Raw genomic sequence first — 12,203 nt, forward strand, 5'->3', positions numbered from 1 at the left:
ATACAACATGAACCATGACATGCACAAAAGAATTCAAATTTTTGATTCTCAGTATTTGTATTTTCATGTTTATTTTAACATTTCATAATTTTAGATGTATGTTATATCAGTGCCTCAAAATAGCAAGGAGATCTACAACGAGGCTTAGATGGAAACATTGTGGAATAATTTCCTGTTTTGTTGATTTTAATTTTCTCGCTAATATCAAATCATCGGAGTTTATTTCCACGTTTATGGTTCAGATCGATGTGAAAAACATCTTTTTTTTCTTAGGCACATGTTTTTATGCAAGAACAAGTTCTTGTCTTGATTTTGTTTTCTTGTGTTGAAAGATTGCTGAGACCAGAGCAAGCCAGAGGACAAAAGCAGAAACCAGAGCAAGCCAAAACTAGCCAAAATTTAAGAACTGGTAACAAAGAATGACAAAACTAACACTGTGAAAACTCATACTGCTATGGTTGAGGATTAGATTATTAACTAATTCTAAGTTCAGGTTGATGTGAAAACAAGTTGATCACAACATTTTTAATGTTCCACCATACGTCTCTAAAGGTTTGGTTAGACAACATAAAACGGAAAGAACTCATCATGCCACAACTCTCTACTTAGTTGAGAATGGGATGGGTTAGAAATTAGTTTTTTTTTCCTCGCGAATACGCAAAGCTTGCGTATCATTTCATTGATAGAAGAAGATAGAACGAGTACATAAACTAGTTGTTTGAGGCTAAGTTTGTAACGGTCGAAATGCTAAATCATCTTATAATTTGATGTGGAAAATACCCATAAAAAGGCTAATTAAAATCGGTGAATGGAACTAAAAATCTGCGACAAGCTAGTCTATTCTTTAATAGCATAATTTTTTTTAACGGAGAAGAAGCCAAAAAAGCATTTCTCAAGCTCAAAAGTGCTATGGTATGGTGATGCCTTTGAACGTTGACTGGGAGAGCGGCTCGAAAGAGCAGGCAGAAAACTTGTTGTTTTTATTAATTAAGAGGAGAGTGAGAATTGCCTGCTTAATTAACCGGAAAGCGGGTTAAAATCGATACAACCTACCCCACATAACATGAGCACTATCCCACATAACATGAGCACGAGCGACCGACCTGGCCACTGACAAGGAAACCATAAAGGATGGTTACAACAGAATATTAGAGAGGTATACATCCCCACGTGACTTTAACACTGAACCTGGTGTTGGATGCTTGATCTAGACATGATAGGGATCAACTCCTCTGCAACGTTCACCAGATGAGACAAAACGATCTCTGTTTTGTTTCCTTCTTGCAGAACTGTGGCAAGCACATTGCTTCCATGCGCGCACGTAGGATTCCTTCGACCTCACGCAACTGCGATGACACACCAATATACGCAATGGTCAATTCAGTCATCCGTGAACAGCTCAACTCCAGTGTTCTGGTGTGGAGTTCAGCATAAGGCATTTCAGTGGTCCGATATGGCTGGATGTAATGAGCCATATCAACTCCAAAGGGGAGACGTTCATGTTTTCTTCTTCAAAACGGGAAGTATCTGAAAGAGGAAGTCCAAAGAGTAGAGGACGGGAAGGGCTAGAAATTAGCTAGTTTGAGGCAAAGTTTGTGACTGTCGAAATGCTAAATTATCTTACAATTTGATGTAGAAAATACCTATATAAAGGCCGAGTTTGTGATTGCTAAACTATGGATTTTTTTAATTTAATGAGGAAAAATAGTCATGAAATATGCAAAAGTAAGCTATTCCATACATTTAAATAAGCAAAAGTAATCGGTGAATGGAACTAGCAAAATCTGTGATGATGCCAAGCTAGTCTATTCTTTGATAGCGTACTTTTTTTTAACGAAACAAAAGACATGTTATTTTCATTAATTAAAAAGAGAGTAAAAATTGCCCGCTTAATTAACAAGAAACCAAATTAAAATTGATACAATAGCCCACGTAACAAGAGCACCGGCGAGCGACCTGGCCACTGACAAGCAGACCACGGAGGATGGTTACAACAAAATATTATGGTCCAGTTTTTTGGCTAATTCTCCCAGAATCTTGAGAATTGACACTTCACTCAGCTTTTTTCAGAATCTTGTACCCATATATATTTTTTACAATCCTAACTGTTTACATCCTAACTAGCTAGGATTGTAAAAAAAATGCATATTCAAGATTCTGGGAGAAGCTGGGTGAATGATTGATTCTTAAGATTCCAAAAGAATTGGCCAAAAAAACTGGGCCTACATGTCCACGTGACTTTAACACTGAACCTGCTGTTGGACGCTTTCTCTACACATGCTAGGGGTCACTCCTCGTGCTTTGGCGATGACGGTACCTCTGCAACGTTCAACAGATGAAACAAAACGATCTCTGCTTTGTTTCCCTCTTGCAGAACTGTCGCAAGCACATTGCTTCCATGCGCGCTCGTACGGTTCCTTCGACCTCACGCAGCTGCGATGACAAACCAATAAACGCAATGGTCAATTCATTCATGCGTGACCTACTCAACTCCATCGTTCTGTTAGAGTTCAGCATAAGGCATTTCAATGGTCAGATATGGCTTCACGTAATGAGCTAACTCCAAAAAGGGGACGTTCATCTTTTCTCTTCAACTGCTGAGAGAAGTCCACAGAAGAGAGCTGCTGGTCTCACTGGGTTGGCGCGCGCGTAGCAGCTTCGAAGAGGCTCTTCGCAGCCTGTACAACTTGCAGCAACTATATAAGGCAGCACCATCGGATCCTGATCTATCACCTTCAACAAGCTCGTCTACAATCCAGCAAACTAGCTAAAACCCACTTCCCCAAAATGGCGTCCCAGCTTGTCGAGAGCCACCGCGCTGGTGCCGAGGTCCACAAGGGGAACGATATCTGCAAGAAGAAGACGGTCGAGCTTCTCGAAGAGCTCGGCCTCCCGAAAGGCCTCTTTCCTATGGATGACATCGAGGAGGTCGGGCACAACTGTGAGAGTGGGTTCGTGTGGATACTTCAGAAGAAGGAGAAAGAGCACACGTTCAACAAGCTCAACCAGACCGTCTCCTACGACACTGAGGTGACCGCTTTTGTGGAAAAGGGTAAGATGAAGAAGGTCACCGGGGTCAAGATCGAGGACCTGTCTTTGGTCGAGGTCTATGTGGATGAGTCTTCTGCTGATAAGGTTACCATCAAGACCGACACCGGTCTGTCTGACACCCATGATGCGGCCGTGTTCGCTCTCGGAGAATAGGGAGCTACTAGTTAAAAAGGCCAGAAGAATAAAGTTAGTGAATGGTTCGGCACTGCAGTTCACATGTTATGCAGAAGTATATGTTTCCGTTTTCTTTGTAATCTAATAAAGGTTGTTGCATGAGTATTGCTTCCTTTCAGCCCATGTTATGCAGAAATGTATGTTTCTGTTTTCGTTGTAATGTAATAAAGGATGTTGCATGAATGTTGCTTCCTTTCAGCCTGTAAGCATACGCCAAATGTAATGAATAATACTTATACCGCCTCCTATATCCCACATCGACCACTCTCAACTTCCCACTGTTGTCCCTATCTTTGTGTCTGAGAGAATAAGGGCCTTATCAACAAATAATTAAGCAAGGCTTTGAAATACAACATGAACCATGACATGCACAGAAGAAATCTAATTTTGATTCTCGAAAACTGAAATTTCATGTTGATTTTAACATTTCATAATTTTAGATGTACATGTTATAGCAGTGTCTAAAAAGAAAGAGATCAACAGCAAGGCCGAATTTCATAATGGAGTCAAGGATATCGGCTTCACGATTGTCGCGGCTAAGATCTCCAAACGGAAGGGAGGAAGCGTTCATCTGTTTTTTCTTCTTAGACACATGTCGGAGATGAGGAAGGATAACATACTAGAAGAGCACGAGCTGGCTTCCTAGGTGTCTCATCTGGGTTAGAGCGCAAGACGCCCGTCAGAAGACAGTCTCTCCGAAGTGGTTCCTCGGTTCGTCGGCAGGGCCTGTGGTCCTGCGACTGAGGCTCTCCAGAGCAGTCAGAGTCTTATAAGGTATAAGAGCGCTGCCTATGCCCGACACTCGGAGTGATACACTGCTTCTGTATGACACTCAAACTAGCTTACGATCTATCCATTCAACGCCAAGAAATTCAGGACATCTCTGAGCTTTAATCATCCTCTCCCACTTGCCAAACACTGACGTCCCCGCTCTGGTTGGAAGATGCGGATGGAAGAAAGCCACACTCCGCGCGCCAAACAAGCACGGTATTTGCTTGTCTTTTTGTACCCGTGTGCAAGGTATCAGTACACGTCTCCGTCCCGCGCCACACGATACAATCTTCGCTGCATTATTAGAGATCAAGCTAGACTCTCCGTGTTTTGCGTTAGTCGGTTCTATCGTCAGCTATGAGGACCAAATTACCTAATGGACTCTACTCAACTCTAGCATGAGCGTCGCGTACATTCAATGCTTATTAGGAACCAGGTCTTTGACCCTAGCTCGAGAGTAGGATCGGGCTACTCAGATGATACTGTGTGCCATTTTTACGGCGGTGTCGGTGTAAGAGATATCTACAGGCAAAGGAAAGGATTTGTTAGAGTCAGCTACTCTTTGTATGTGGCAACAAGTGCTTCCACACGCTAGACTGTTCTGCCCATACGTCACCATTCCTACTTCTAGATTGCCTAGACGACTGTAGTTTACAGGGCCTACAGAGCGATCGTTAAGCTTGATGAGGCACCGGGGGTACTCGTATAAGCTAGTCGTTGGTAATGTGACTGGTTGTACGTGTTGTTCGTTGGTCGTGTCTATCACTCGTTGTTTGTATGGCTCTCTCTTTGGACCTGAATATATAGTTACATCAAGGCCCTATATCTCGGCTCGTCTGAACCAGCCCATTGAGTGCGGCCGTGTTCTGCTCTCGAGAATGAGCGGTGCTTCTAGTCCTTATACGAGATGGTCTTCCAGTCAAGCTAAGCATTCAGCTCGAACTCAGGAAGATTCGCGGCATCTGAAGATGTAGTTCAAAGCTGGTGTAGTGCATTCGCTATATATGCAAGATCGCCACCTCCGCAAGTATCTGTGTCGGTTCGATTTGTGAGTGTGTGATTGGCTTTACCGTTCTTCTATGTGATTAATGCTGACTGATGAGATGGCTTTTCGTGGCAATGCGATGAATATGACTATTATCAATCTTTCAGATCCCGTTTTAGAATTGGATTGTATGAATTTCAATATTACCTCGTTAATGTGTTGTTGTGTGTGTTTCGTTTTGCATTTTAGCTCTGTATGGTTAGTGGAGAGAGTCTGTTGCTCGCCAGCCTCATAGTTGCTGATATTGTGTGGCTTCACGTCTTTTCTCCCGGCGACATATGTAGAAGTGCTGATACAGGAAGCCCAAAGGTGCTAGACTGATATTCTTTTCCGTATGTTATCTATGCATGTGTACAAATACCGACGGTCCTTAACTGCTCAGGCTCTAGTTCAATATATCCCAACTATCTGTTCGAACCGTAGACTTCTTCAAATTCTTATACTCAATATTGTTTACCCATAATCTTTAGACTCTCGGATTTGTTTTAATGCTAGCACGATGAATAACTGTGTCGATGGCGAACCGGATGTGAACCTACTTAGTGACCGATTAGCGCAGCCAATTTATTACTACTCACCTCGAGGAGCAGTTGGAAGAAATCAGTGAGTGTTCATATCATAGCTCTCTCTCGCACTTGTGCCGCCTGATGTAGACATTAGTATGCTTCGCTAACTACGTTACGCTATTACGGAGAAGCAGCGGAGTGACCCAGTGTCACGCGCAATTCGCATGCGCCTAGGTGGTGTTCATTCAGAGAGCGCACGTTTACCCACGCTCCACATATCTTGTGTTGCTCTCGGATAGTGTACGTGTGGAATCGTTCAGAGCCCTAGGGTATCTTCCATGATTCTGGATCTGTTTCTTGGTAACGCGACTTGATTACGCTGGGTCTGGTCTGCTCACGGATCGATAGCGTTTTGCCTTACGACCCAGACTCTCGCTTGGCCATTGTGACCTCTCTTCTAGGATCGCCGGCGAGGCTGCTGACATAGGAAGTGAGGGGTAGCCCTTTCCAACAAGGCATCTGTCGTTTGCTCACCACCTCTGGTGCGAATGAGCCGATTTGATTGTCATGATTTAGCACCTTCTGTCCTCTCTCTGGTTTGATTATTATAGAGTGGTCTTCTGTTTTGATCTATTATTCATGCTCACTTGATAGGAAGAGCTGCGGTTCTGGTTGAGCAGCTGGCGTCCTGTAGATTACTGTGTTGTTCTCCTATCTCTTCTATTATGTGTCGATCAAATTCGAGGTTAATCCACACGCTGAACACACCCCTCTATACGACAAGGTTAGTTATGCCCTCATGACTTCCTGCAGCATAGTTTATTCATTTAGTGCAAAGGAGACCACACTCTATCAGCGTGGTCTTGTGTTACTTGAGGTGGTTTTGTCTTGAGTCTCGTGTTCGACAGACTCTGCTACTTTACAGAGCATTATAAGCATGCTAAGAGGGACTATAAATTAGAGACAATACAGATACCCCACTGCAGCTCAAGCCAAGGAACTAGCCAACGAACTGTTTATAGATTATCTCAGTTTAACAAGTAGTGTAAATGGCGAAGGACACACAGCAACATCGAGCACAAAATCCTTTTACTTGCTCGGCCCATTGCGTTGTCCGCCGTTGGAACGATGGGCCCCTTCTGCTTTGAGATTGAGTGTTTCATCTCGTGCAAGTATTTTCTCTGGAAGTTCAGGTGTGCTCCTGTGGAACGCTACATCAGCCGAACCAAGGTGTGCTACACCAATGCATCTTGGACATACTGTAGTCACTCCCCGATTACATCTCTAAAGGTAGTTCGTGGTGGTTCTAGACGCCCACTCATATTTCTATATTTAGACGGAGAGGGAGGATGGCAACATCAATCTATGCCATTCAATACATCCTACGTGACCTCAGATTGCGGAAGAATACTGGATATGGATCTAGAAAGTTAGTGTGACTAGTTCGAGGACTAAGTCTTTTCGGTAACGGTGGATAGTATCAGGATCCGTTGTGGTAGCTGTGTCTGAAACCTTGCTATAATTTATCTATGATCAGATTACTGTGCTATGCTCGCGAATTGTACTGGTATATCACTTCCAGTTGTACAAGTGTGACTAATGCCTACTAATCAGAGGTGCTTACGCGCACGCCAGCCCGACGGTGTGCTGGTTTGCGAGAACCGGCAGGTGATATAAGGCCCTAGGCGTAATCCTTGGGCGTCCAATATTATGGGCTAGGGCCCAGACTCGCTGGTTGTCTAGCTTCATCTCTCGTGTGGTGATTCTTTATACATATTATGATGTGTGCTATAAATGGCTCCTTGCTTTATTGTCATCAGAGTGTCCGAGGTATGTCCGGGGTTACATAGTGAAAGAGAGGCAGGCGAGGCGATCTTTGGTCCTAGTTAGGAAGCATGCAGGTCCTCCACATGCGCGCAACTTTTTAGACGCGTGAGTCATATACTCTCAGATATGTGTCCCGACAGGATCCGGATTGAAAATAGGCCTTTAGTAACCAACTCCGCGACGCAGAACACTGGTGGTTGGCTGGTTCATGGATGATATGAATGACCTACATTACCATTGTGTTAAATTAATTTTTGTAGCATATGTACATCAGCAAGCTGCTGCTCGGGTTCCCGGAATGGAATAAGTGCGTACCTCAAATGTGCCTACGCGGACTGAGTGAGCCAGGCTGACCAAGTTATTCGTTTACATTATGGCCACTAGTTCTGGTGTTCTATGCCACCAAGGCAAGGAAGACATAATTAATAATCTCATTATTAGGAGAGCAGAGATCTGGAGATATTGCCTGTTCTTAATTTTAACGGTGACATACTATGGCGCGTAAAATCGATTAACATAACCTTAACGGGGCTTGCACCTAACTGTGGAGCCCCACAGGGCAGGACCAAGCGCTGTGACGCTGACAAGGAGGATTCCACGATAGGGCATCGATATACGACACCGAGGGAAATTATAGATTGATCCCTGCATAGATGGCCTAGACTATATATCTTACTTGACTTCTCAACACTGAACTCATGCTGCTTGGATTAGTGTCGAAGGTGTGAGATTTGCTATGAGAGATCTTGTCCTTAGGTGGTAGTCAATTGAGATCCAATCATTTGTAAGTATAAAAACATGTGAAAAATGCTGTTAAAATCTCTCCAAATTATTTATATAAATAGTATTCAGTTTAAGAGTTTTTTATTGTACTTCGCAAAAATTTGAATGGGAAGATTACACCTCATATTTTATGATTACTCAACGCTTCAAAAAGTTCCAAGGGTCCCATAATTCAGATCTTGAACACAATTAGGAGAATAGTTTCTAGAGGCATTGCTAGGGAATCAAATGCCTCGTTGCTATTGGGCCATCCGGTACCTCTGCATCGTTCACCAGATGAGACAAAACGATCTCTGCTTTGTTTCCTTCTTGCAGAACCGTGGCAAGTACATTGCTTCCATGCGCGCACGTACGATTCCTTCGACCTCACGCAGCTGCGATTGACATACCAATATACACAATGGTCAATTCAGTCATCCATGACCAGCTCAACACCAGTGTTCTGGTGTGGAGTTCGGCATAAGGCATTTCAACGGTCAGATATGGCTGGACGTAATGAGCTAGCTCCAAAAGTTTGGAGACGTTCATTTTTCTTCTTCAAAACAGGAAGTATCTGAAAGAGGAAGTCCACAGAGGAGAGCTGCCGGTCTCACTGGGCTGGCGTGCGCGTAGCACCTTCGAAGAGGCTCTTCGCAGCCAGTACAACTAGCAGCAACTATATAAGGCAGCACCAACGGATCCTGATCTATCACGTTCGACAAGCTCATCTACCAATCCAGCAAACTAAAACCCACTTCCCCAAAATGGCGTCCCAGCTTGTCGAGAGCCACCGCGCTGGTGCCGAGGTCCACAAGGGGAACGATATCTGCAAGAAGAAGACGGTCGAGCTTCTCGAAGAGCTCGGCCTCCCGAAAGGCCTCTTTCCTATGGATGACATCGAGGGAGGTCGGGCACAACTGTGAGAGTGGGTTCGTGTGGATACTTCAGAAGAAGAAGAAAGAGCACACGTTCAACAAGCTCAACCAGACCGTCTCCTACGACACTGAGGTGACCGCTTTTGTGGAAAAGGGCAAGATGAAGAAGGTCACCGGGGTCAAGATCGAGGACCTGTCTTTGGTCGAGGTCTATGTGGATGAGTCTTCTGCTGATAAGGTTACCATCAAGACCGACACCGGTCTGTCTGACACCCATGATGCGGCCGTGTTCGCTCTCGGAGAATAGGGAGCTACTAGTTAAAAAGGCGAGAAGAATAAAGTCAGTGAATGGTTCGGCACTATGGTTCACATGTTATGCAGAAGTATATCTTTCCGTTTTCTATGTAATCTAATAAAAGGCTGCTGCACGAATGTTGCTTCCTTTCAGCCCATAGTGTTCACCAAATGAATGAATAACACTTATACCCCCACCTATATCCCACATCGACCACTCTCAACTTCCCACTGTTGATCTATCTTTGTGTGTGAGAGAGAATAAGGGCCTTAATTAAGCAAAGGCTGTAAAATACTTCCTCCATCCCATAATATAAGATCATTTTCCAAGCTGTTTTAGCTTGTAAAACGATCTTCTATTGTGGGATGGAGGGAGTACAACATTAACTATGACATGCACAAAAGAATTCAAATTTTGATTCTCGGTATCTCGATTTTCATGTGTTGATTTTAACATTTCATAATTGTAGATGTATGTTGTGTCAGTGTCTCAAACAAACAAGGAGAGCGACAGCGAGGCTGGGATGGAAACATTGTGGAATAATTCCTGTTTTGCTGATTTTATTTTTCTCGCTAAAATCAGATAATCGGAGATTATTTCCAGATTCAAGGTTAAGATCGATGTTAAAAACATTTTTGGTTTTCTTAGGCACCTATTTTTATGCGAAAACAACTTCTTGTCTTGATTTTTTTTTTGTATTAAAAGATTGCTGAGAAGATGCAAAGGAAAGAAAAACGAGTCAAAAGCAGAAACCAGAGCAAACCTCAACTAGCCAAACCCTAAGAGCTACCAAAAGTGAATGGGAAAACCAACACAGAGGAAAACTCCTACTGCCATGGTCGAGGCTGCATGATCATCAGATTATTTTCTCATTCTAAGTTCAGCTTGATGTGAATTGCTCACGGCACTTTAAATATTCCATCACTACATCTCTAAAGGCTTGGTTTCAGCCAACATAAAACACAAAGAACTCACCCTCTACTCAGATGAGAACGGGATGCGCTAGAAATTAGTTAGTTTGAGGCTAAGTTTGTGACTGTTGAACTGCTAAATTATCTTACAATTTGATCTGGAAAAAAGCTATAAAAAAGCTAAGTTTGTGATTGCTAAAATATGGAATATATATTATTAATTTGGTGAGAAGAAACGGCTCTGAAATATGCAAAAGTAAGTTATTCCAAGCAGTTAAATAGGCAAAAATAATTTGGTGAATGGAACTACCAAAATCTACGGCGACACAAGGCTACTCTGTTCTTTGATAGCATTGCATAATTTGACGGCTATTGGAAACGAATGCAAGATGCAGGAGAGGAACTTTGGGAGATGTTGAATATACCTGCATGATATAATCAGGCCTGTTAGACTGCTACATTGTATACTTTCTCAGTCTATGTGAAAACAAGCTCAGCGTTTGGTGGATTTCTCAATTTAAGTTACTTGCTACGAAGCAAAGCAGATCCTTATGCTTCAGGAGCCAGTGGAGATGCTCGTTCCTCTTGGAACGGCGCACGAGCGCATTGAGAGGTGCTTTGTTTGCCAGCAATACTAACCGAAGGTTGTGCGCCACATCCTCGAATATCCAGTTCTGTCAATATGGCAAGCATATGTAATCGGCTGGCCATGAATGGCTGACTTTCTATGACCCCCATACTGTCAGATGATAAAGATGAAAGATCCATCTCCAACCTCTCGAGACACTCATCCATCTTTTTCAGCAGGTTCGTCGACATTTCATGCAACTCCCACACCCATGTGTCGGTACGCTTACACTCCCTGCTGTACATATTCTTTGGCATCCAGAGGAGTACCTGCTGGCGCAAGATTTCAAAGAAGTTTGAGAGCTCCTCAAGGTCTGTCCTTGACACCATCATGGAATCTGATCCAAGTCCATCCAGAACCAATTCGACAATTTCATTGGCAAACGGGAGGACCTGCTCGATCACCTTGGTAGGAGAATTGGAGGCAACGAGCCCTGAGAGTGGCAAGCAGAGCACCGATGCAAGTGTATGACGGCATGACTTGTAGAGGCGATCCTTGTTGCCCGCGGTCAGAGAAAGCAAGCGGCAGAATTCCAGGAGCACCGGCGCCGTGACGAGCATTACATTGGGCGGTAAGGTCGCAGGGTCAGTGCTGAGAAAGCACCTGATGGCGCGCTCGGCGTAGAAGCGCGAGGAGGAGAAATCTGAGAGGTAGAGGTGAACCAGCGCAATGGCGGCGCCGGACTGGAGGAAGATGTCGAGGTACTCCTGGGCGTGGTGCTGGGAGTTCTTGGTGTCGCCCTTGGCCCTGCGATCATTCCGGTTCTGCTCGTTGGCGTGGTCGCAGCAGAAGATGTACTCCTTGACGAGGTCTTCCAGGGTGTGGGCGGTGGCGGTGGCGGTGCCGGCGTCCCTGGAGGCGCCGGTGGCGGCGATGTGCGAGGCGAGCTGCCAGGCCTTGGGGTGCGGGGTGGAGCGGAGGCGCGCGGCGAGCTGCAGGGTAGAGTCGGGCGGGAGGCCGAGCGAGGCGACGGTGGCCTCCGGCTCCAGCTGGCGCCCCGCGTGCAGGAGGCGCAGGTCGCGGCCGTAGCCGCGGTCGGCGAGGTGGGCGAGCACGGCGGCGACGGTGTCGTCCGCGGCCGCGTGCATCGCGATGGTCTTGCAGTCGGTGGCGCGCACGAAGAAGTGGAGGCGGCGGGAGGGCGGCGCGTAGAAGGACGACGGCGCGCCCGCCGCGCCGGAGTGGGCCGTCGTCATGACGGGCGCCTTGGAGGAGGTCGGGAGGGCGGGCTTCGCGGCGGCGCTTGGCGCGGCGGCGGGGGAATCGCGGAGGGGGCGAGGGTTTTGACGCGGAAATTGGGGGACGACACTGATGGGGAGGGAGGAGGAGAGGGGCTGCTCTGTTTTGCTCGTGGTCAA

General features: G+C 45.3%; 1 protein-coding gene and 2 pseudogenes across 1 annotated transcript; 2 read left to right on the forward strand and 1 right to left on the reverse strand.

Moving 5' to 3' along the window:
- Positions 1 to 1,908: 1,908 nt before the first annotated feature.
- LOC125556272 lies at positions 1,909 to 3,467 on the forward strand. Its single transcript, XM_048719041.1, has one exon. It carries the CDS (start codon positions 2,788 to 2,790, stop codon positions 3,202 to 3,204), a length of 417 nt encoding a protein of 138 aa, XP_048574998.1. The 5' UTR covers positions 1,909 to 2,787; the 3' UTR covers positions 3,205 to 3,467.
- Positions 3,468 to 8,409: 4,942 nt separating this feature from the next.
- Positions 8,410 to 12,203, reverse strand: LOC125509799 (annotated as a pseudogene).
- Positions 8,524 to 10,678, forward strand: LOC125509800 (annotated as a pseudogene).

This window comes from Triticum urartu, chromosome 5 (assembly GCF_003073215.2).
Source record: "Triticum urartu cultivar G1812 chromosome 5, Tu2.1, whole genome shotgun sequence".
NCBI lineage: Eukaryota > Viridiplantae > Streptophyta > Magnoliopsida > Poales > Poaceae > Triticum > Triticum urartu.

Excerpts from the sequence above, each read along its gene's own strand:
- LOC125556272 (XM_048719041.1), top strand. The coding sequence starts at position 2,788 with ATGGCGTCCCAGCTTGTCGAGAGCCACCGCGCTGGTGCCGAGGTCCAC.